Source organism: Candida albicans, chromosome 2, assembly GCF_000182965.3.
Source record: "Candida albicans SC5314 chromosome 2, complete sequence".
Lineage (NCBI taxonomy): Eukaryota > Fungi > Ascomycota > Pichiomycetes > Serinales > Debaryomycetaceae > Candida > Candida albicans.
In genome coordinates this window covers 1,864,364-1,884,607 of record NC_032090.1, presented here as the reverse complement: position 1 = coordinate 1,884,607, position 20,244 = coordinate 1,864,364, and the positions used below count along the sequence as shown (strand labels likewise).

General features: G+C 33.4%; 5 protein-coding genes across 5 annotated transcripts; 2 read left to right on the top strand and 3 right to left on the bottom strand. All coding sequences in view use genetic code 12, as the record gives it.

The window, feature by feature from the left end:
* Nucleotides 1–146: 146 nt before the first annotated feature.
* SLP2 (Slp2p) lies at nucleotides 147–938 on the bottom strand (the record flags this gene model as incomplete). Its single annotated transcript, XM_709157.1, has 1 exon — nucleotides 147–938. One exon carries the CDS (start codon nucleotides 936–938, stop codon nucleotides 147–149), a length of 792 nt encoding a protein of 263 aa, XP_714250.1.
* Nucleotides 939–1,185: 247 nt separating this feature from the next.
* CAALFM_C209160WA (exosome non-catalytic core subunit) lies at nucleotides 1,186–2,199 on the bottom strand (the record flags this gene model as incomplete). The annotated part of the gene is made up of 1 exon (XM_709156.2): nucleotides 1,186–2,199. One exon carries the CDS (start codon nucleotides 2,197–2,199, stop codon nucleotides 1,186–1,188), a length of 1,014 nt encoding a protein of 337 aa, XP_714249.1.
* A 350-nt stretch (nucleotides 2,200–2,549) lies between these two features.
* Nucleotides 2,550–4,184, bottom strand: MIT1 (mannosylinositol phosphorylceramide synthase catalytic subunit; the record flags this gene model as incomplete). Its single annotated transcript, XM_709155.2, has 1 exon — nucleotides 2,550–4,184. The coding sequence occupies one exon, from the start codon at nucleotides 4,182–4,184 to the stop codon at nucleotides 2,550–2,552; it is 1,635 nt and encodes a 544-aa protein (XP_714248.2).
* Nucleotides 4,185–8,711: 4,527 nt separating this feature from the next.
* MET10 (sulfite reductase subunit alpha) lies at nucleotides 8,712–11,996 on the top strand (the record flags this gene model as incomplete). The annotated part of the gene is made up of 1 exon (XM_709154.2): nucleotides 8,712–11,996. One exon carries the CDS (start codon nucleotides 8,712–8,714, stop codon nucleotides 11,994–11,996), a length of 3,285 nt encoding a protein of 1,094 aa, XP_714247.2.
* Nucleotides 11,997–15,494: 3,498 nt separating this feature from the next.
* Nucleotides 15,495–18,752, top strand: IFF6 (Iff6p; the record flags this gene model as incomplete). The annotated part of the gene is made up of 1 exon (XM_709153.2): nucleotides 15,495–18,752. One exon carries the CDS (start codon nucleotides 15,495–15,497, stop codon nucleotides 18,750–18,752), a length of 3,258 nt encoding a protein of 1,085 aa, XP_714246.2.
* Between the last annotated feature and the right edge of the window lie 1,492 nt (nucleotides 18,753–20,244).

Here is a 20,244-nt window from a genome sequence, read left to right as displayed (position 1 = left end):
ATAAACAGGCATTGATCATGATAATAACTATTTACAACATCATTAAATGACAAATTTTTTGTATCCAACTTTACTTCATCAACTCCTTTCTCTATTCTTTTCCCTTTTTCTTTTTTTATTGAATGGTATCACCACTAGTACTATTATTATTTTTGTAAATTGATAAATTTATCAATATAATTATCCACAACATTTTGTGGTGGGATAATATCTTTAATTTCAAATCTAATACATTCAATCCCCCAATTTTCCATTGCTGCTTCATTAATAATTTTAACAATTAAATCATTTAATAATTCCCGATTTTTCAAAATTTTCGATAATTCTAATTTACCAATTTGTAAATTTAATCTTGATTCAATTAATTTTAATATAGAATATTTATAATCGTCAATTCCATAACTTGCTTTATATGGATCAATGATTTTAATATATATTATTCCATTTAATTTAATTTTCACATTATCTAATGTAATAGCATTTTGTAATGGTAATTCTAATGCCATTTCTTTTAAATTTTGAACATAACTGATTTTATCAATTATAGGGGCTAAAATAGCTAATCCAGGAGGCAAAATACGATGGAACTTACCCATTCTTTCTACTATCCAAGCTTCTTCTTGTGGTACAAATTTAATAATAGTATTGGTTGGTAATGGTTTGGTTTGGAAAAATGTTGGTGGGGTAATAGTACTAGTTGATGTTGTTGTTGAAGGGAAAATTGAAGTGGCGATACTACTTGAAGTAGAAGAAGTAGGTTGTACTGATGATGAAGAACGAGGTGGAGATGGAGGTGGCGGTGGTGGAGGAGTAGTAGTAGGTGTGGTAGGAGTGGTTGAACTTAATAACGACAAAGGTCCACGATTTGTAAATTGACGGTAGAAAACATGTCCTGATTGACGATAAACATTTGGTTTAGATATTATTTGTGATAACATTATATATAGTAGTGTTTTGAATGTTAATGGTGATAATTTGTATTCCACTTAAAGGAAAATTTTTTTGTTGGCACCTTTTTTTTTTCATTCAAATTTGTTCGCCCCAAGAAATTGTTAAGCGTCTGCGCTACCATATGAAATACCCATCCGAAAATACAAACTATATAACAACAACAACGACAACTTATAATACATGTGAATATTGATTTATTAGAAGTGATTCTATTTAAAACTTTTTGTACTCATTTTATCTATCTGCACTTGATTCTAATAATTTATAATTTTCATTATTATATCTATTCAATTGATGATTCTTTACCGTTGATTTAACCAAATTGGTCAATCGATTAATTTCATCGATTGATTCATGACATAAATTAATTAGTTGTTGACCATCTATAGATACACCACCATTATTACCACCACCACCGATTTTACTCAATTGAATTAATTCATGATTTTGATTCATTGTCATGATCAAATATCCATCACGACACGATTCTTCCATGGCATCACCATCTAATAACCAAATTTCTTGATCAATATCATTAGTTTTTAAATTAGTTTCTTTACTTCCAAGATTAAATAACAGGAATGTTAAACATATTGGAATATGTAATATTGATAATTCAATAAATGGTCGTTTCATTTCATCATCATGAACTATAATATTACCACCACCACCACTAGTAGAAGAACTATTACTAGTATTGTTATTATTGATTGTGACGTCGGGTTTTTTAAAATCGAGTAATGCAGTAATTATGGCTAAACATCCACTATCAATCAAATTACCATCATAATTTAATACTTGTAAATCAATAATTAATTCCCAAACTTTTTCTCCAGCTATAATACATAAATTTTCTAAATCAACTGCATTTGATCTACGTATAGCTCGATCTAATGCTCGATTAATCAAATTTATAAATTCATCTTCATTATCGTTATTATTATTAGTAGTATCATTAGATTGAAGTTTAATATGATTAGGTATTTCACAATTTATGGTCATGATTCCTTCAAATGGACGATCTTGATATGGTTCAGTGATTCTTGATGTAATATTTACCATGACTTTGGTTTTACCTAATGATAATTCTACTGATCCATATCTAGTGTTGGATAATTTGATGTCAATTGGTCGAAATTGATTGAATTTTCGTGATCCACCAGTATTGGTAGAAGTTGATAATCGAATATTCGATTTTAATGCTTGTATTAAATAATTTTTTTGATTTAATGATAATTCTTTCGACATAGTTCCACCCCCGTTGTTAAGTTTGCTAGTATATATATATATATAAAGATATAGTTAGATGACAATACAATTGGAAAGAAAGAAAGAAAAAAAAATCTCTGGAAAAATACTTACAACCAAAATGTTTGTGTAAATGCACACGACTCATTTTTGAAATTTGCGATGAGATTTGTTTGATACTACCTCCATCACATAAGGATATATTATTATATAATAATACATACTACATATATGCTATTGTAATACCCACAATTGTAAGATAAATTCACATTAATATATTATTAATTAAATTAGAAAGTGTAAAAAAAAACAAAAAAAAAGTACTTACGTAAACACATACATAACATTCCTTAAACAATATCATTATTTAATTTCATTATAGTTTCATGACTAGGCAATGAAGAAGTAGAAGATGAAGGAGATGATGATGACGACGAGGAAGATGATGACAACCGAGTCGAATAAGGAAGTAAAGTTGATTGATCATCGCAAGTGGTTCTATTATTAATATTATTAACATTATTAGTATTATCATTATTATTATTATTATTATTATTATTATTATTGGTTGGAATTAAAAGTTCATTATTAGAAGTCCTTGAATTAATGGTTGGAGAAATTGGTGATGGAGTTGGAGAAACAGGGTTAGTTGGGGTTTCAGTAGTTGATGCGTCTATTATCACGGTATCATCTAGAAGTTTACTCAAAACGTCAATTTCAATAGGCAAGTTTGAATCTTTACGATTTCTTCTTTTAACCTTTGTTTTACCACCCAAAATATTGAAAATTGATGATAATCTAGTTTTACCAGTGTGGTTGTTAATGTTATTGTTGTTATTATCGTTGTTATTATAGTCACTCTTGTCATTATTGTTACTGTCACCACCATTAGTGTTGTTATTGCTGGTGTTATTGTTGTTGATATTTTTCAAATCATTGCTATCTTTTGGTAAAAGCATTTCTTCATACTTTGTCGAACGACTCCAAAAATCACACTTAGATAGAAGTTTATCTAAATGGAAAAATCTTAAAACCCCCATTAATATGGCCCAAGTAAAACTAAGAAGTTTACTCGTTAATCTTTTGCATTGACTTGAAATCACCCAAGAATAAAACAAATATTCCACAAATAAAATCAATAAACCAAGTAAAAATCCACCAATTACTGCCAATACCAAATGATCACCCAAACTTTTAATAAAATTAGCATCACCCATATGCCAAGATGAGCCTCTAACTATGGCAAAATATGAAGATGTAGTTCCTTTATAGTTTTGGGGTAATAAAATCCGCACTTTCCCAGCTTCAGGAACACCCCAACGTTTATATTGTTTCCACATGATCGATAAAAATAATGGACCTGTTGACATCATAATGGTGATGTACGGCACCAACCAATTACGTTGATATTTTTCTAAATCTTGAATTACTTTCAAAAAGAAAGGATGATTAGGAACACTTCCCATAACATCATTGGAGATCCCCGTGGGGGCAGTTTTACGAACAAAAGCTGGTACCGTGAGTAATGGATCTAATTTACGTTTACAACCGTCATCTAAATCAATATAGATCCCACCGTAATAATACAAGGCAAAATAACGTATAGCGTCTGCTCGTTGAATAGGATATTTATAATTATCCCAAGTATCAATAAACCAGTTGAATTCCTTATTGATGAATTCACGAGCCAGTTCATCAGTCCATAAGAAATATTGATAATCGTCTTGATGAAGATTGATACAAGCTTGTTGACCTGGTTTCCAAATTTCTGGAATATCAGTAGTTTTATAAGTTTGATGGATAATCTTAGGAATAATGGCTGGTTTATTTAATGAAGTGCTAGGGTTAGGATTAATTTCAACGTCTAATAATGCATCACTGAAAATATCATCATTTAATAATGAAAGTAAATCAAATGATAAATATAATAGATAAACAATTAGACCAACATGGGCCCAAATAATGCATTTCAATTCTTTTCTCATAGTATTAACTGAAGTGGGACAGACTTAAGTTGTAGTTATATATATATATATCTGTGTATGTGTGGGCGGTGTTTGAAGGAGTAAATATTTTGAAAACACAGAATGTTGTGTAAATTGTACCAAAGAAGAAAGGGAAACAGTTGGTGTTGTTGGGATAAGGAATTCAAATGAATGTGAGATAAATAATGAAGATTGAATTAATTAAGGAGGAAGGGAAGGGGATGAAAGAAGAATAATAATACTTAGGAAGAAGAAGATAATATTAAAAATTAAAAAGATTAGGATTAAAATTGAAATATTAAATTTTGAAAGATTTGAATGAAAGAAATAATTTCTTTTTGGTTTGTATGGGCTGTGTCTCTTGTCTGTGTGTGTATGGGTGAGAATTCTGTTAGTGTTGAGTTTAAGTGAGAGAAAGAAAGAATTAATTAAATATATACTAATATAACGAGAGTGAGAGAGATAGGAGTGAGAAATGAATGCTCACTTTCTTTCTTACTCCTATTTTTTTTTCCTCTGTCTCTCTATTTATTTTGTATTGTTTTTATTATTATTTGAATGGTTTGTGTACTGTTAAATGTCGTGTTTTTTCTGTTTGTGTAAACTTATGTCGCGCTTTTTCGTGTAATATTTACTACTATTACTACTACCACCACCAACTTAATTTAATCTAGTTTAACGAATAACCTAATACTACTAGTGTGGTTTGACTTTTTGTTTCGAACATTTACAGTCTAAATGTGGGAAAAATAGCAATTATCATTTGAAATAACTGCTGATTTATATCGTACCTACATACATATTTAACTTACAAGAGAAGATGCCAGCAAAAAAAATAGGGGTAACTCATTATGCTTTTTGTCCAATACTTGATATCTCCGGACCTTTCAAATTCTGAAAGCTTCAAAGCCACCCATGAGCACATACATAGACATAGACACACAGACACACACTTCATTTCCTTTGTTATTCGGAAATAATGACAAGAATAAGAATGGAAAAGAGTTCCAACAAGATCGTATTGTAATTTTAATTTAACAGAAAAGCCTCGTCCAGTAATTTTTCTTCAAATACCATGGCATTGTTGTTGTATTGCACAATTACGTAATCAGTTTTTATAAATGTAAACAAGCCAAAAAAGAAAAATGTCGTACTTGCATTTCATTTTGCTTTCATTATTTTTTTGTGCTCATCGAATTTGTCGCCAACTTTATAAACCACTATGATTGGATTAGATAACATAGTAGTAATCAACAGCAATCTATTAGTATATTTTCGGATTAGCAATGAGTTGCTAGATGAAAGAGAAAAATGACCAAATAACAAAATATAAAGACATGGCTGAGGTTTGAAGTAAAAGTATGGAGGCGGAGACTGAGCAGAATGGGGTCATCTGAATCTTGCTAAAAAAGAAAAAAAAGGAGAGAAATACGACGTTGCTATTGTCAACTGATTTTAGCTTGTATGTAATCAGTTGATAATGGGGGGAAGCAAAGTAATAGATATTGAACGTGGGGAGATTAAGGAGGGTTTCCTCTATCAATAATGGCAATAGATTGGTAAAACGAAGAGAATTGAGTAAATACGACAGAGGAAAGTAATAATAGGAATATAAAGGTGCAAAAAAAAATTAACACGCAATATTTGCGTCAAAAATTACACCCGAACTAGAATCACCATCACCATCTTATTGAATCTCATTCTATAAACTGTTAATTAACAAAGAAACCTGGAAATCTGGAAATCGGGAAATCTGATTATGAGCATAAATGGATTCCAAACCATGGCGCAGTTTTTGATTTCTTTTTTTTTTTTTGTTTCCCCTTTTACCCCTATTTTTTGTTTCTCTCTATTGTTGATTCAATCTGACCAACAATGACGTTATGGTAATCACGGTAAAATGTATATTGGTTAGTTGAGTAAGAATAAACTATAGAAAAATAACGAGAGATGAGAGCAACTATTTATATAATGAAAGTGCGGAAGGATATTAATTATCAGATGTTGTAGAATAAATGAACACAAAAGTACATTTTCACTAACATATAAATTAGCTCTTTATTTTATGTTCAACAATTGTCGTCTTCCTCTTCGGATTATTTTTTGAATAAAAGTACACTACTTTAATTACTTATCTCTTTCTCTCTATCTTCCTCTTCTTTTGGTGCTGGTTGCTACTCCTCTTCCAGTTTCATACCACCAATGGGATTTACCCTATCAACAGAGTTTAACTTTAACCTACAAGTATCACTACTATCAATCTAGTCTGTCACTAAGTTAAGATCTCAACAATGCGTAACTGATATCACTTAAAAACATACAAATCGGTAACGTTTCTTGTTTCTATCAAATTATCATAATATGTTTCAGCCGTGAACCCGGACTTATCTCTTTTTCTTCTTCTTATCCGTTCCAAAATCCTTGGTCCTCATTTTTTTAAGCAAACGAATGAAATGACGTCATACCCAACACTTTTTAAGATTTTCCCCAGCTGGTTTTCGATCTAAATTGGGAGTATTGCTCAACATATAACTTTGAACATTAGCAATGCAATGACTGACCAAAAACTAGTCTCCATGCATAGGCATTGATTGTTGCTCTTGCTTTTGATTTGTTGGTTTACCTACTCTGCAATTGTACTGAACATTGGTTGCTACCCTCACACTAAAGCGAATTGGGACGTCTCCCAGACCAATTGAGCCACTTGTAAAGTAGGACACTGTAATAGCCCTAGCTTGTTACCGGGTTAGTTACGGGCTCTGGCTTTAGACCCTGCTCAGGGATTGGCCATTCTCCTTGAGCACAGAGCCATCTGCTGCCTAAATCTGGTCCTAGCCGTAGATCTGTCTCTGGGTCTAGCATCATCCCTGGATCCTAGCACTAGACCTCGTTGGTGCTAGAGATGGTACAAGTTTTGGCAACCAGCACAACCGTATCCCAGGATAGGATAAAACCATCCCAGCAGTGGCTCTTGTACCTCCACTTTGCACCTAGCACCCTGTTTATAAGAGATGCGCTGCACTATGAGAAGAGTTTCGAATCCGTGGATCTCCAACTACATCTTTTTCCTCGGACCTACTCCTTCCCCCCAATAGTACCATTCATAACATCGTATCTCCTATCCCCCAGAACGTCATATCCTATACCAAGTATACAAATATATAAAGACTTTTTTGGAAAACAGATAAGGGTTTTCAATTAGCTTTTGTAGATCAAATTGATATACACTAACCCAACTTCTTGGTTGTTCATTTGACAATTTAGTATTATAACTTCTATTGTAAATTACCGAGTAATAGTAATATAATAATTCATTAAATGGGAATAATTTAGTCACAATAGCCACTTTAGCATGGAACTCTAGTTTTTATATGATGATTGACCTTTGATTGGTTAGCTTTATATGTAACTGGATCTCTGTTGCACTGTCTGATGGGATGATCTGTTTTAATTTGATTTAGAATTTCTTCTTAATGTGGATTTACGATAAGAAATAATAATTTCAGTTTCAAAATCTACTTCTGGAGGTTTTGTAATGTAACAATTGTATCATGAATCTCAAGTATTTTCTGATGTATTATTTGAAATCTTGTATTATTGATTCAATTTCTTTCTCGTAATGATACTCTAGCTAGCTTCCATGTAATACAGATCCCTTTAGTTCCTTTATGGATGATATGTATTTGTGAGTTTGATTGTAAAAAAAGGAAAAAGAAAAAGTGGTAAAAAGTTGCAAAAAAAGATTTGACGCCAAAAGAAGTTTATATATTTTTGTAAATCTTGTCCCATTTCTTTTGGTTGCAAATCTTTTCTGTGTAAGGTTTTTGAACAAGTACACACACAAACAATTTGCACACAATAATTGAAATGAATATTTAGATGACAACGTACTCATAACAACAAACCCTAAGAGGTTGGTTCGATATGTTCCTAAATTTGAATATAGTAATGTATTTGCACAGAAAATAACCAACCATATATGCTATCCCCCCCTCACAAAAATATTCGCACTGAGCTCATCTAACATGTGCTTGAAAGGAATCACGTTAAAGTGTTTCAAGACACACCAGAGGGACTCATAAAGATAAAATCATTAAAGAATTATTAGCTACTAGAAAAATAGAATAGACAAAACAAGCCCAAAAAATTATCTTTCAGGTAAAACAAACATATATAGTATGCTCTATATGAATGCTAAATTAAATGTACTAACTGTGGCATAAATTAGTACGTGCTTTAATATTGTATAGTGGGAGAAAGTATCAATTTTTCAAATTCCATATTGCGGATTTTGAATTGTTAATTACACACATAATACGAAAGAAAAAAGATTGAATACTTAAGCGCTTTATTGATAATCAAATATATTTTTTATTGGTTGCTTTCACGTGCACATTGATTATTTTTTTTTTTTTTTTTTTTTCAACCATTTCTTTTATTTATCAATTCAATTACTGGTTGTAAAAAAAAAAACTAATCTATATCATTTCTTCTTTTTGATTAACCTAATCAACCAAAGCATAAACCATGGCTCCTCACGCTTTGCCTGTGTCAAGCAAGACAACCAGTGAGGTTGATGTCACATCATCATCTTCATTCTCGCTTATCAAGGCCAATCCATTTGGATTGACTACCGATCCCCAGGAAATCAAAAACACCACTTACACTTCAGCCACCACTATCATTAATCAAACAATTTATTCTATTGCTTCCAAGATCTTTAGTTATGAAACTGTCGGTGATGAAAATTTATTAGATTCAAACATCCAACTTTGGTTACAATATCAAAGATTGAATGCTTATGGGATTGTTCCATTCTATAATAAGTTTCAAGTTAGATCAGGTGCAGCCAATGCAATCTTAGGGTATTTCACTAAAAATGGTACTAATGGTCAACCAGTGTCTACTTTACTTGGATCAAATGGATTAAACTATATGAGAACAGCATTGTCTAGTGCTACTGCTGACAAATTACCATTGGCATTAAATGTTTCTGCCATTGACTTCAATCAAGACTCGTTGGTATCAAATTACGGTGAAGCATTAAATGCTGCTCGTGCTTTATCTTATCCAGTTTTCACTCCTGTTGATTCAAACGACGCATTAGAAATACAACATTTAGCTATCTTGAACCATTTCTACTCGTTTTTCAGTGGTAAACCATCCGTTTATTTATTTGACGGTCCAGAATTTGTGAAAACTTTTAAGAAATTTGAAAATGTTTTGTCTACTAATGATATTTTCCAATTATACCAAGGTTTATTAGACTCAGCTGCAGGTGAAGTTTCTATCGACGCTGCTTTCAATGCCTTGAATAAAGTCACAGGAAAGAACTATTCTCAATTTGAATATGTTGGTAGTGAAAACCCTAAAACCGTGTTTGTCGTTTATGGTACTCACCAAAGTACCCAATTAAGTCAAATTGTCAGCAAATTAGATGTTGGGTTAGTCAAAGTTAGAGTTCCTGTTCCTTTCAATCAAGAAAAACTCGTTCAAGTTATTCCTCAATCAACCAAGAAATTGGTGGTTTTATCTTCTAATGATGGATTAATGGCTGATGTTACTGCCGGTTTATTCTTGGGTGGGAGATATCACTCATTATCCCTTGATGAATTCAATTACCCTCTTGATTTCAAATGGACTCCAGTTACCGTTACAAAATTATTGAACGAATTTGTCTCATTAGATTTTGAAAAAATTTTCCCTGTTGTTAAACCAGCAGACGAGATTTTGACTGCCAACTCTTCACCTGAAGGTAGTTATTTGTTCTGGGGTAAAGATAATGGAATTATTGTTGATACTGTTGACAAATTGGCATTGTCTTTGTCTTTAGATAACAGCAAGAATGTTGCCATTAGAAATACTTTTGATAATGGTAATGGAGGTGGATTGTTCCAATCACAAATTGTTTCCACCACAGGTCCAATCAGAGCTGTTGATGCAGCAGATGTTGTCGTCATTGAAGATTTGTCACTTTTACAATACTACGACATTTTAGCTACAGCAAAACCTGATGCTTCTATCTTGTACATTAATCAAAAATCATTGACCAAGGAAGAATTGATTGAAAAATTACCAATAGAATTCAAAAAAGATTTGGCTAAAAACCACAACAAATTGTATGCTATTGACTTTTCAATTATTGAAAAATTGGATGAAGCTAATAGTGCCACCAAAGGATTTTCTGGTGAATTTTTGATCCAATTGGCATTTTGGAGAAGTGCATTACCTGAATTGGGTGGATTCATCGTCAACAAATTATTACAAGCCAATGGTAACTCATTCGAGTTGTTAGGCACTGTTTTAGATAACTTTATCAATTCCGTTGATGAAAACGAAGGTATCAAAGAGATTCCAGTTGTTCCTGAATGGGTCGATTTGAAAGATGAAGTCAAAGAAGCTGAAGAAAAGAAAGAGAATGAAGCTGAAGAAAAAGACAAAGAACAAGCTGAAGCTGAAACTGAAGCTGAAGAACCTAAAGAGTTGCCATTTTTCCCTATTGAAACTTCCTTCTTTGCCAATCCTAGAAATCCTATTGAAGCTGCTGAAGAAATTAACAATACTGGTTACAAGTCTCTTGCACAAAAGATTACTTTCCCAGAAGCTTACAATGTTTCTAAAGATTTGAGACCAGACTTGCCAGTCAAGAATTTTGTGGTCAAAGTTCAAGAAAACAAGAGATTGACTCCAACTGAGTATTCAAGAAACATTTTCCATATTGAATTTGATACTACTGGTACCGGGTTGACTTATGACATTGGTGAAGCATTAGGTATTCACGGTAGAAACAACAGCGAAGCAGTTGAAGAATTCTTGAAATTCTACAATGTTGATGGCGATTCACTTGTTGAAGTCACCAATAAAGACGATAGCAAAATTGTTGAAATTAGATCAGCCAGACAAGCATTGTCTGAAACAGTCGATTTCTTGGGTAAACCACCGAAAAGATTTTATGAATCATTAGCTGAATTTGCTACTGAAGAAAAAGAAAAAGCTGCTTTGACCAAATTAGCTAGTGCTGAAGGTGCTGAAGAATTGAAAAAGAGACAAGAAGTTGATTTTGATAGTTATTTCGACATTTTACAAGAGTTCAAATCAGCAAGACCATCATTTGAAGAATTGATTAAAATCATTGCTCCTTTGAAAAGAAGAGAATATTCAATTGCGTCTTCACAAAGAATCCATCCTAATGCTGTTCACTTGTTAATTGTTGTTGTTGACTGGGTTGATCCAAAGGGAAGATTGAGATATGGTCATTGTTCCAAATATTTATCCGATTTAAAGATTGGCGATGAGTTGGTTGTTAGTGTTAAACCATCAGTTATGAAGTTGCCACCATTGTCTACTCAACCTATTGTCATGTCAGGTTTGGGTACTGGGTTGGCTCCATTCAAGGCATTTATTGAAGAGAAAATTTGGCAAAAACAACAAGGTATGGAGATTGGTGATATCTATTTGTACTTGGGATCAAGACACAAAAAGGAAGAATATCTTTATGGTGAGCTTTGGGAAGCTTATAAAGATGCTGGTGTTTTGACTCATATTGGTGCAGCATTTTCAAGAGATCAACCAGAAAAAATCTATATTCAAGACAGAATCAGACAAACAATTGAAGAGTTGACTGATGCTATTGTAACCAAAAACGGTTCATTCTATTTGTGTGGACCAACTTGGCCAGTACCAGATATCACTGCATGTTTGGAAGATATTGTTCGTAATGGTGCTAAAAAGAATGGTGAAGAAATTAAGGATGTTGCTAAAGTTGTTGAAGACATGAAGGAAGATGGTCGTTACATTTTAGAAGTTTATTAGAGTTATTATTTATATAGAGAGTGTGATCTACAACAATAGACGCGACAACTTTTAGTCAGCAATATTACCACAATTTACTACGTCTACTACCTTCTTTCTAGATATTCAATTATTTAGTCTCGATGCATGGCAACATTGAAGTGAAATTGTTGAGAAATTAACAACAAGGAATACAAAAATCACTCATATTCTAAATATCAGTGGTATAAATTATTTATAATTATTTCTTATTTTATTTGTTTACATTTGTTTTCACAGAAAAGAAAAGCCAAAATGAAGGAAATATGTTTTCATAGTGATAGTGTGTTACTATTGTTATCTTCCAAGTGGTTTACTTTTAAGGTTTTTTAAAGGATCTTTGTTTACAATTTTACTCGCGGGATGCATATTTTGGTAATGCAAACTACAAACATGTAAAGTTTATTATAGAACTCTACCTGTAATTACAATGAAAACAATAAATAAAAGTCTTGAGTTCCAGTGAATTAGATACTTCCTTTTTAGAACGAAAAAATTGCTAAATAAAAGTTCTTATTGTGGATCGAATATGACCAAATCATGAAGATGCGTAGCTTATTATTATGACAATATCACATGATGAAAGATCTCTTTTTACTTCTTCAGTATTGTTCAACAAATCCATTTACTCTATATTCATGGAATCTATGCTTTAATTAGGAAAAAACAAACACCCAAGAACGCAAATTTACAACTAAACTAGAGCCATAGGATCCGATTGCTTTATGGGGGCGGGAGGTTACTATATTTTAGTCATTTTTTTTTTCCAATCTATTTTAGGTAAAAAGAGTTATTGCAAAGTTGGGTAAAGGTTATGATAATTATTGATAAAAACATTACATAGAAAAGAAAATGATATCACCAAGAGGTTGCATTAGGTAGACCGGGCAGAAACTAAAAACTATACATATCCTCAATACAAATAGGTTGTATGCGCTAAATATGTTTTAAAGAGCTTTTTAGTTCAAACAGCGTGATGGAGATGCTATTGTAAAAGCGTGTGGAAGCAAAGTTTAATAAAAGACCCAACAATACAGAGAATATTCACTGTTTGCAATTCAGTATCCGAGGTACAATTGGAATCCATTTCCCAATGACTAATCTGGTAATGGAAATAATAATGTCATCACAAAAAGCACTTCATAACTAGAACTGTGAAATATTTTATAGTTATAGAATTTGTGACTCCACAATTAATTAATCTGAAAATGAAAAGCCAAACCACTACGCCTTACTGGTACAACAACATGAAATTTATCAAACAAATCGAGTTCTGGTCTTAGTATATATGAAGATTGTTATTTGTTATTCAGTTTTTTTTTTTTTAACTTATTTTATAGTTTAACGTTTGGATGTATTGTATCCTTCTATTGTCTATTTCCTAAAGAAGCAATTCTGTTACATCAAGTAGAAGAAGAAAAATACGTGCCGTTCAGAAAATTGAAAAAGAGATTTTTTTTTTTCGCAACATAAGGAATAACCAACCCTAAGCAACAACCAATGAACAACAAACAATAAACAATACCCAAAGAAGGAAAGAAAACAGCAATCAAAACTATTGACTTTTAACCTGAAGGAAATTATTCACTCATAATTTAAGCTTTTTTTGTTTCCAAACTAAATACCTTCCCCCCGTATTGTCTATTCTTGTTAGTTTATTTCCAACAAGCAGAAGAACAAAATTCTATTCAGGGTTTTGTGTAATGCGGATTTAGGTTTATCGCAACACCACAACCACCACAACAAATAGGAGCCATAATTTTACAAAAGCACGAGATGGTAAATTGTTGGTGTTATTTTTGTGTAGCTAATAGTCAAACCATTGGATATAAGACATTCAAACCTCGATATTTCTATTTTGTTAGTGAACACATGGTTGATAAAATTGTTATACCATTCAAGACTTTGTGACTAAATTAACACCCTCATTTGCTACTATGGTTTTGCTTTTCTTACTAAACTCTATTGTAAATTATGGGGTTAAGTTCATAACCATCTCTCATTAACATGTAGTTGGTGTTGGCTTAGTAATGCTTTAGACCTTGAGTCCAAGCGTGTTTCTATTTTCTACTAATTAAAGTTCTTCTGAACATGTTATTATTGCCTCAGTTTAAGTAAAAAATTTAGTAAATAAAAAGAATACATTGCAAAACCTAATCAAAACTTATGATTCTCTTTTGGTGTGTTTTTGTATTTTTAAACTTTTTTTCCCTTCCCACTTAATTCTTTTTTTTAAGATGAATGTCTAAAATTATAAGCTTTTTCTTGTTTTTTTTTTGTTGAGTTAATGCATTCGTTAGTTTTGATAAGAATTTCTAAAACAAAGTTTATCCCGTATATATTCTGTTGAAATTGAAATTAACCACATATTTTCATCACAGCTATTCATTCACATTACCATTACCGTCTCAAGACTGGTAGTTAACAATGTACAACCAACGCACTTAAAGGATCCGACTCTAAACTAATCAAAAAAAAAATTCTTTTTCAGTTTTGTAAACGTACGAAAGGCTCTTTAGCTTTAGTACTTGCCAGCGGCATCAAGTCCTAAAAATAATTCTCCAATATTATTTTTTCTTTTTTTCTAGTTCTTGGCTTCTCTAAACTCTTTCTATGAACAACCCTTTTTGGCCCGCGAAAAAAAAAAAAAAAGCTGCAAAAAATTTGATAACAAAAACTAACCATCCCATATCTCATTTCCCCTCTCTCTTTTCCTTGAATATTTAACCTAGCCAAATAAAAATGATCACCTGTTCTAATTATAGTAAACTTAGCTTACCCGTAAACGTAAATTGGAACTCTTCCTTTTTTTCTTGTTTATTTATTTTAGTTTTCTTTGAGAGAATTAAGTTGCTAAATTTCAGTTCTAGATTGGTACAAAAGATTTCCTAATTTGAACCCTTTTGTGTTTGTGAAAAACAAAGAATTGAGTAAACTTCGAAAATTTTCACGCAACTCGTACTTTACCAACAACTGGGCGTAGTACTGGCATATACAGATGAAAATTAGGCAAGCCTGCTTCATCATATTATCCCGTCTAAAGTTAATAAAACAATAGACGAAAACTAAAGAAGAAAACACAAAGGAAACAAGGTTAAAGAGCCACTAAGCTTTTCTTTTTTCACTTCTTTATATGCCACAATAATTGTTATTGATGACTGTACCAAACCTTATGCAATGAAAGATGGAAGCAAACCAATCGATTCAATGTGTTTTTTTTTTTTCAATTAGTTTACCTAGATGCTACTATCCTTGTTTGAGTATCTCTATATTTTGTAAACCATACCCAACCCAGAGAATATAAATACATGTCTGAATGTCTTCAAATTATTGATCAGTATTATTCTTTTTACTTCCTCTTAAAAGTCTTGTTTTTTATTCTTATTTATCTATAATATCTCATCAATTCCCGATTTTTGTTTCATAAATCTATTCATTAGGTGACAAATATAACAAAGAAAGAAGAAAATATAATTGAAGATGTTATTGAAACAAATATTCTTGCCATTTTTCGTATTATTCAATGCAATTAATGCTATTGACATTTACCAAAATCAAGTTTCAAGAGGTACTATTGATCTCTCAATTGGTGCCATCACCATTCACTCAGGTGCTTACTGGTCTATCATTGACAATGCTATTTCCGCTTTGGTTGGTACTTTAACGGTGCAACAAGATGCTGGGTTTTATATTACTGGACTTAATCCCCTTCTTGGATTACAAGTTGAATTATTAGGAGTTTTGAACTCAATCAAAAACGACGGTATTGTTAGTTTTAATGGGTTGAACAGTTTGGTTGGTCCAATTTATAACCTTGTTGGTCTTAGTTTCCAAAATAATGGTGAATTCTATTTGAGTGCCCTGGGGGTTGCTCCTCCAGTTTTTTCAATCACTGCTGCTGATTGGCATAACAATGGTTTATTAGTTCTTGCTCAAGCCAAAAGAACATCAGCTTTAGCTAATCTTGGTTTCCCTACTGGTTCTATTGAAAATCAAGGTTCTATTTGTTTATTTGGTACCGCCTACCAACAGCTTACTTCCATCACTGGTAGCGGTTGTATTTCCGCTGATAGAGATTCCACAATCTATATTTTCAGTTCACTTTTGCCAATTGCCACTACCCAAACATTATATTTAGCTGATCGCGCATCCTCAATTGTTATTCAACCTGTGACTTTGCCTGCTACATACACAGTCAGAGGATTTGGGAATGGTAACAAGGTTGGTATCTCACTTCCATTGCTTAGTGTTCCACTTCTTGGTCAACCTGCTTACTCCTATGACCCATCTTCTGGGGTTCTTACTTTGAGAGGATTAGGTGTTGGATTGCTTTCACAAAGATTCCAAATTGGTACTGGTTATGATTCAAGTTTGTTGGAAATTGTTACTGATGATGGTGCTGGTCTCCCAACTACTTTGTTAGGTTCTGTTAGATACAATGGACCTGTTCCAAATAATGCAGTTCCAGCCTCATGTAACTGTAAATACGTCCCACCATCCCCAGGAACCGACGAATCATCTAGTCTTTCCAGTTCAACTAGTGAACAATCATCAAGCAGTGCTACTTCTGTATCAGCTTCAGAAACTAGTGATACCTCATCTACTCAAGAGTCATCCTTATCAAGTGAAGTATCTTCTACCCAAGAGCCATCCTCATCTACTCCAGAACCATCTTCATCAAGTGAGACATCTTCTACTCAAGAGTCGTCATCTACTGAAGGTCCGTCGTCATCTACTGATTCCTCAACTGAAGCTTCTTCTAGTGAATCATCAACTGCACCATCATCATCTGCTGAGGCCTCTTCTTCTACCGAGTCTTCAACTGAGGAACCATCATCATCTACTGAGGGACCTTCATCTTCACAAGAATCATCCTCAAGTGAAGAATCATCTACTCAAGAACCATCATCTTCTACCAAAGAATCATCTTCTACCGAAGGTCCATCTTCCACTGAAGAGTCATCATCTACTGAAGGTCCATCGTCATCTACTGATTCTTCAACAGATATTACCTCAGCTTCTTCAACAGATGAACAAAGCAGTTCTGGTACTGGTCAATCATCCACTGAAGACGAACCAATTGACTCTACTGAGTCTGATACTTCCAGTGCAACCGATTCTAGTACTGCTACAGACAGTAGTGCTACTAACACCGATACCAATAGTGAATCCACAGACTCTTCTACTGCAACAGATACCAGCTCTACTGATAGTAATACTGCTTCAAGTACCGAAACTAACACAGATGTGACTGATTCTTCTACTGATTCTAACACTGGAGCTACTGAATCTTCCACAGCTACTGATACCAACACTGATGCTACTGATTCTTCCACTGTTTCTGAAACCGGTGCTACAGACTCTTCTACTGCTACGGATACCAATACTGGTGCTACAGAATCTTCTACAGATTCCAACACTGGAGCCACAGACTCTTCTACTGCTACGGATACAAACACAAGTGCTACTAATACAGACACTAATACTGGCTCAAACACTGCTACTAATACAGACGATAATACTGCTACTGATACTAGTTCTACTGAAACCAACACTGCTACTAATACAGATGGTACTGAAACCAATACTGGTACTACTGAAACTAACACTGACACAAGTGCTAGTAATACAGACGATAACACTGGTTCAAACACAGCTACTAACACTGGTGGTACCGATACCAATACTGACACTAATACCGGTGGTACTGATACCAATACTGGTACTAACACCGGTGGTACTGATACAAAAACTGGTACTAACACTGCTACTGGTACTAATACTGGTGCTACTGAAACCAATACTGCTACTAATACAAATGGTAATGGTACAAATACTAACACCGGAGCTACTGATACAGCCACTAATACAGCTACTGGTACTAACACTAACACTGGAGCTACTGACACCAACACTAATACTAATACTGGAGCTACTGTTACAAATACCGCTACTAATACTGGTGACGTGAGTGCTACAAAAGACATTCCAAGCCCTACTTCTACTGATGAAGGTTCTAATAACGGTGGTGGTTCCAATAATGGATCAGGATCAAACAATGGATCAGGTAACGGATCAGGTAGTGGTTCAGGTTCAGGTAATGGTTCAGGTGATGGATCCAACAATGGATCAGGTAATGGTTCCGACAATGGATCAGGATCAGGTAATGGTTCCGACAATGGATCAGGATCAGGTAGTGGCTCCGACAATGGTTCAGGTTCAGGTTCAGGTTCAGGTTCAGGTTCAGGTAATGGCTCAGGTAGTGGCTCCGACAATGGTTCAGGTTCAGGTAATGGATCAGGTAGTGGATCAGGATCAGGCTCAGGTTCTGACAATGGATCAGGTAGTGGTTCCAACAATGGCTCAGGAAATGGATCAGGTAATGGTTCGGGCTCAGGCTCTGATAATGGATCAGGTAATGGATCAGGCTCAGGATCTGGAAGCGGATCTGGTAATGGATCTGGTAATGGATCTGGCTCAGGATCTGGAAGCGGATCTGGTAATGGATCTGGCTCCAACAATAACAATGGGTCAGGCTCAGGCTCTGGTTCAGGTAATGGACAAGATAATGGAATTATTACCTCATCAATCGGTCAACCAGGTTCATCAACCTCAACTCAAGGCCCATCATCTTCCAATTCAGCAACTATACCTGAACAAGCAAATTCAGGAAATCATATCAAATTCACATTATTCAATGGATTATTGATTGGATTAGTTCCAATTGTTTTCATGTAAGAAGAATATATCATGGACTTATAATATTTCTTATTTCACACCCTAGTCGTTATACACATTGACATATACGAGGATTACTTGCTTCTCCTTATACAACCACATTTTAATTTTGCTTTTCGTTTACTTTTTTTGATAATAAGAGAATTTATTACCACGACTAATTTATTTTAGAAGTCTTCTCTTTAATTCTTTTTATTTTATTACCCTTTACTAATTATTTTCGGTCTTAGTTCAATTTTTAAAAATGCTTGCTTTAAAAACATACATAAAGAAGAGAAGAATTGGCTAATTGATTATTTACATACATACATATTTTAATTATTCTATTTCGTATAAACGTTTTCGTTTGATTTTGAACGTCTGTTTTTGATTTGTTAATATTCTCTTGTATATTTGTGTGTGATTATAACTGGTTATACAAAAAACGTACCATATAGTTAACGCAAGAATGTCACCATTGGGGTATTCAGTTCGATTTATCAGTTTTTGTCTGGTAAAGAGATTATTCAGAATGTCACTCATTAACGATGGCTATCCTGAATTGAGGCAGTGGTGATGTCGACAATCCGTGAACTTTGATAGTTTGTCAAGTACATGTGTGGATCAGTAAGTTAGTATATTGATTAGACCCATTCTTGTAGAAACCCTACTACCTACAGTTATTCTTGGAATAAAATAAATATAATTTATTAAATGATACTAAAGCTATATACTGTTAGTAGATACCATCGGTACCGACCAATGGCGAGCCATGCTAAACCGTATGCAAGGTCCCAGTCCTAAGTTTATCTTAAAAGGCACTGGTCCTGTTAGCATTTGGCATTAACACGACTCTTCGTGAAAAGTTTTTCACATTATAAATAGATAGTCTATTAAGTAGTATAGAGTTTTTCTTTATCTGTAGCTTACTTTTTTTGTCTTTTTGCCGAACAATTGTTGTATTCACAGTTTAATATAGAAATATTATACTTGATCTTTTATACGCATAATGCAAGTAGAAATTTACAGATGGAGTCATTAGTGATTGAAAGAAAAAGTGAACAATAGTGAAAAACTCTTCTTCTTTTCCTCTCTCCAACTCCCGTCTCGTCTCGTTTCCTACTGAGAGACAAGCATTGGGAAATTTGCCCACAAACAACTACTAACAAAGATAAAACCTTGGTCACAATGTTTCAGAATAATGGTAACAAAACCAAAAGGGTAAATCGTAATTTCTACTTTTGTTTCTTACACCACTACATGAACTGATTTGTTTAGGTTAGTTTTGATCTCCAAGTTTTTTATTTTTTTTTTTCCATGTATCTCGCAGAATCTGGAGTAATTTCTTCAACAGATTATCCCCAGAACACACCACTTCTTTTTCTCTCCTCATACCAAATGAACCAGAAAACAAGTGACGCGGAGCAATCACTGGAGGCACTTTTACAATATAGGAGAGTAGCCTGGGATTTAAGAGCCGAAGTCGAGGAGAAAATTGAGTTTGCTTGGCAAC